The 5,247-nt window shown below is 39.7% G+C and overlaps 1 protein-coding gene across 1 annotated transcript; it reads right to left on the reverse strand.

Annotated features, from left to right (window-relative positions):
• Positions 1-2,426: 2,426 nt before the first annotated feature.
• LOC135465472 (mucin-2-like) lies at positions 2,427-4,844 on the reverse strand. The gene is made up of 3 exons (XM_064742713.1): positions 4,676-4,844; positions 2,980-4,374; positions 2,427-2,482 (listed from the first exon to the last, which is right to left on the reverse strand). Exons 1-3 carry the CDS (start codon positions 4,842-4,844, stop codon positions 2,427-2,429), a joined length of 1,620 nt encoding a protein of 539 aa, XP_064598783.1.
• Between the last annotated feature and the right edge of the window lie 403 nt (positions 4,845-5,247).

A 5,247-nucleotide genomic window follows, 5' to 3' on the forward strand; every position in this document is an offset into this window, starting at 1 on the left:
TTATACGGAAAACATACTCTGTACTGTAAGATACCGACATCATACAGAACAGAGCTCTGTGGATATCTTGTATAATATTTAAATTAAATCTTAATGCACCAGTGCTATGGTAAGATTTTAGCTTATGAAAGCAGAGTATTGCTGTATGCTTGAGCCTGTATTAAATGTCCTACTACAAATTTTTAGAGCTCTTTGAAGAAAAGATCTAAGTCGGGTAGCCCTTGGGGTCGATATCAGGACTTCCAGGGAAAAATCCTTGAGACAACAATTATTACGCTGACCGGCTACATTCCACTCTCTGGAGACGACGTGGCGTGCGGACCATCGCGTGGGGCCTATGTTAGCTGTTGGTCTGCCACAGGCCTGTCCTTCAGACCCACGGATTTGCGCGTGATTCGAAACCATATGAAACAATGTTCAAATCGAATTTTCGCCAACGATTTCTGTTGCCCGCAGGGTAGGTCTTCTCAAAAATGCCCAAGCTGCCAAAATTTATCTAAATCCATCGGATCGTTATGCCAAGGTCAGAAGCGAAGAAATGCAGACGCTCACGAATTTCGCTGTTTGCTGGCATCTCCCAATGACATATAGAATCTGCAGATTCAAGCAAATGCCCAAGTTCATCTGTATATTCGTAGTTGTATATTTCAGCCTAACTAAATACACGGAATTCTCGGTATATTTAAATATGTCATTTTCGTGTATTCAGCATTCAGCATAAATAGAGAAAATAAAACGGTTGCTTTTTTGACGAAGGGAAGAAAAAGAATCTGTTCGCAAGTTCACTGCGGCCTGTTTGCAAGCATACATTTTTCGTAAGAGTCTGTCCGTAAGATTTCTTCCTCTGCTAGCCTGTAGCCATACCTATGTATTTGTGAAGAACCAAAATGACCAGAAGAAAATCTTTTCATCAATCCCATGTATTTACGGACTTGTAATGTGCGAGTATTTATTCCGCGGTAAGTTAAGCAGCGACAGTTGCTCAGTCTTAACACGCCATTTTCTTTCGATAACATTGATGTACACCTAATTATGACAGGCCATGTCATCGGACAAGGTTGGCAATTTGTCAACCTTCTCATCTTACACGTGTGTCTCGTCACAGAATGACCACCATTGTCCTGTTACAGCTTTTTCAGCGATGTAAAGGTGAACTGGCGTTAGCTCGGAGAATAGAAACACAGCAAGTGGTTTTAGTTTCTTTACGACGTACGAAGCAGAATAACAATGCATTGGAAGAACGCTTTGAATTTTTACCATTCAAACACTATCTAACGTCCAAAATGAATAACACAAATATTGTATGTCCCATAGAAACCGTTTATTACAAATAGTAGAAAATAATACACATACAAGTAAAAGTATCACGCGATATACATATATTGTTGTACTCTACATGCTGAATATAAGATCACTGCAGCTACATGTAGATTACAAGTCCACTCGTTTATTCCTAAGCAGTTGTGTCGGATTTAATACATATTGGCGTATAACTTACAACAAACTTTACAACACAATATCAGGTAATCCCATAATGAAAAGCAACCCATTCGACTTCACATGCACAGTATATATATATATATATATATATATATATATATATATATATATATATATATATATATACACACAAGTATATATACATGTACATAAAACAGGCATGTTGGTATCTGCATAGTTCGTGTCACGTGTACATACATGTACTTGTATGTATACAGGTTAACATATATACAATATCTAGGACCACGTGACCAAAAATGTCCGGCAATATACTATCTGTAAGTTGTATCTCTTCGAAATTATACCATTCATTAATCCGGAAACGAAATTTTATTTCTATATTTTTGTAAATTGACTTACTTTTCCCGGCCACGACGGAGAACCGCTTATTTTGGTTCGCCAACAGCAAGAATTCATTATGCATAAATAAAATGGCCAATCACTGTATTTAGAATTCAATGCTCCCGTCGTAGTATGTAGAGTGAAATGTTCGGAGATAAATCTGCCCACCACATTTAATATTTTGCTGAATGAATCACACATTTACAGCGGTAAATTACAAAAGCTTAAGTTATAACAATAATTATTTTCATTTCTAGATATTCCATAAACGACTTGAATACAATATATCTAAACAGAGCGAGGACATTTCCTTGAAATAAAATGTTTTGAAAAACTTCATTTGGGCTCGATGGTTCACTGTCCATAAGTTTGGGTACACGTCTATAATCAGTGTCTTTTGGTGTGTCTACAGGATACGAGCACCCAACCCATACGTTTGTTTCGTCCCTTCGAGCATACGTACTGAAGATGCCCCGTCACTTGTGTATAGAGAAATTCACATGGAAAACTCAGAGATAAGGGAAAGCATGCTTCCCATAGAAGAACACAAGATACGCACAGATGTCACTAAATGTGAAAGTGTTTCATTGTTTAAGCTGAACAGCTTCCAGTCTGAATCTGGCTTCTTCACTTCCCTTCACTGAAAATAAAAGACCACCATAATTGCGTTGAATTGCGTCAACATTGAAATTATTGTCTGGTTTCTCTATGTTACGAAAAAATGTCGAGAGGCGAGCCCTTCGCATGCCATGATATCCGTATGCTGAACTTTTCACTCATTCAAAATTAGATTTGAGACGAAACAACACTCTGATCACCTACAATGAAGCCAAGCAAAGCGGACAGCCAAACCGGAGCACCTTCACCTAAAATATAGACGATATGGTCAATGAATGTGATAAATGCCAAATTTTGTTGATGGGAAAATTGGTGGTCAAATAGCAATGAATAAAAGAAAAACCAAATCACATTTATTTTCATATGAGCACTAAAAGCTTTCTTGTTTATGGTTTGAAGAAAAACGCCAAATAGACCACAATAGACACGTTGTAACTCCCAACATGACTATTGCCATAGAATTAACAAGGCATGTTTGCGGTGCAAGTCTATCTATCTACTGCCAAGCCATCGACTTACCTGAATCCACGGACCTAGACGCTTTCCTCTTGCTAGATGATGTCTTGACTGTTGTTGTCTTTATAGCTTTCGTCATAAGTGTTTTATCAGTAGTATGTGCTGTCGCATCCGTACCCTTTTTGGCATCTGTTGTTGATGTATTATTACTGGTGGTAGAGCTCTGTGAGGATGTAGAGGAAGGAGCAACTGTTGACGTGGCGTTAAGGGCATCATCGTCAGCGATGGCAAATGTGGAATTGTCGGTATCATTACTGTTGCTTGTGACGTTGACGTCTATCGTGACGTTTTGTGGTGAAAGTGTTGTGTTTTGCTCGTCGTCGTCTTCTGTGATATTCACTGAGATGGTGGACTCTGTGCTGATCGTTGCTGAAGATTTTGTGATTTTGGTCGTCTTCTGGTCCTTAGTAGGTGTTGTGGTACCTTTTGTCGTAGCTGGTTTGGTTGTAGACGATTTAGGTTTGACAGATGAGTCCGAAATAAGAGATTTAGCGCCATTGTATTTCACAGCTTTCATCGTTTGCCGGCTGGTCGTAGGAATTCGCTGTGTCGTTTTGCTGGCCTTGGTTGTTGTTGTGGATTTTGAAGTCACTGGACTTGATGACTGGGTGGTGTTAGTGTTGTCAAGTGTGATATTTACTGTAACATTCTTTGTAGCGCTTGTGGTTACATTTGCGATAGATGTTGTGGTAATCTTTAGCTTTTGTGTAGTGGAAGCAGTGGGTGTGGTCTTGAGCATCTTAGAGACTTTCTTTGTGATTTTCCGTGGGGTAGTTTTAGCTGTTGTTGCTGTTGCCTTGAGTGTGGTTGTTTGCTTTCTTCCGGTACTTTTTGACGCCCTTGTAGTTGTGACTTTGGTCGGGGCTGTGGTTTTCACTGTCGTAGTCGTCGTTTTAGCAGCCGTAGTTGTTGCTTTTGTCGTTGCCTTTGTCGTAGTTTTAGGTGTGCGTCGGGACGAACTGTCGGTTGTTTCAGCGGACAGCTTTTTGCCTTTTGGCGCCAAAAGTCCAATCTGGATGGTATCTATATCATCCATGGTTTTAACTTTGTCTACGAATCTCGGAAAGTCACTCCCACCTTCTTCTGGGGTGCTGTCGTAGTACTCATTTTCAAACTCTACATCGTTGTTTGAATTCTCAAAACTGCTTTTGTACATTGGAAGTTCTTCTTTGTCAACATCATTTGCCGGGATTTTCAGATCTGTTGTCCAGTTAACTTCGTTCTCAAAATTGGAACCTTCTTTGCAGCTGTTGGCTGATTTCCATGTGCATACTGCACCATTGAACTGAAGACCTGGAGGGCATGCCAACCGGAAGTGGCGGCCATTGGCGCAGAGATAGAAATGGTTGCAAGAAGTGATATCTCGGTACATACCATTCATCGTCGGACATGTGAAGGCTAAACAAACATGAAAAAAATATAATTGAAGAGCAAATTATAACATTAGCTTATCCTTGTATATATCTTCAACATAAACTGAAGATCTTGTTAGGTTTTTGTGTCAAAAATCAGAAATAATAACTAAACCAATATACAACACGCTCAGAATAATTGCGAATGATTATGGAGTTCCGCAACATGCGATATTTCAGCAATACTTACGTTACGTTCGGTAACAATTATTATTATTTTAACATTATTATTAGTATTAATAATCACGAACGGTGTTTCATTTACGGATTAATCTGATAGAACAAACCTTCGGTCATGAGCTGGTTTCCTGTTCTACAGATGACGTCAGAAGCATGGCGGCAGACTCCGATGTCGTGGTCATAACGAGTACCATTATCACAAGAGAACTGATGGGCAGTTCCATACGAGCACACGTAGAAGCGAGAGCAGTCAAAAGGATCTTGGTAGCGACCCATCAGTTCTGGACACTGGAAATCGCTTTGTCCAAGTAAGCCTGAAATTAAACCCGTTATACATACATAAAAATATCACTGATATCTGCAGGGAAATGTAATGGAAACTCCATTATATTTTAGAGTTTTGTTGGAGCTTGTCTGGGTGTGGATGTTCTCATGCCTTTCATTAATTTATATTTTTTAATTGGTGTTTTAATCCGTACTCAAGACTATTTCACTTATACGTCCGCGGCCAGCATAATGGTGGTAGGAAACCGGGCAGAGCCCGGGGGAAACCCATGCCCATCTGCAGGTTGCTGGAGGTCTCCCCACGTACGACTTTAATCCTGGACTTGAAATAATGCCCGTAATGAGTATATGTGTTGAGTTCCAAGCTAACTATATCGACTGCTGCAACGAACAA

The sequence above is a fragment of the Liolophura sinensis genome, chromosome 5 (genome assembly GCF_032854445.1).
Source record: "Liolophura sinensis isolate JHLJ2023 chromosome 5, CUHK_Ljap_v2, whole genome shotgun sequence".
NCBI classification, from domain to species: Eukaryota; Metazoa; Mollusca; class Polyplacophora; order Chitonida; family Chitonidae; genus Liolophura; species Liolophura sinensis.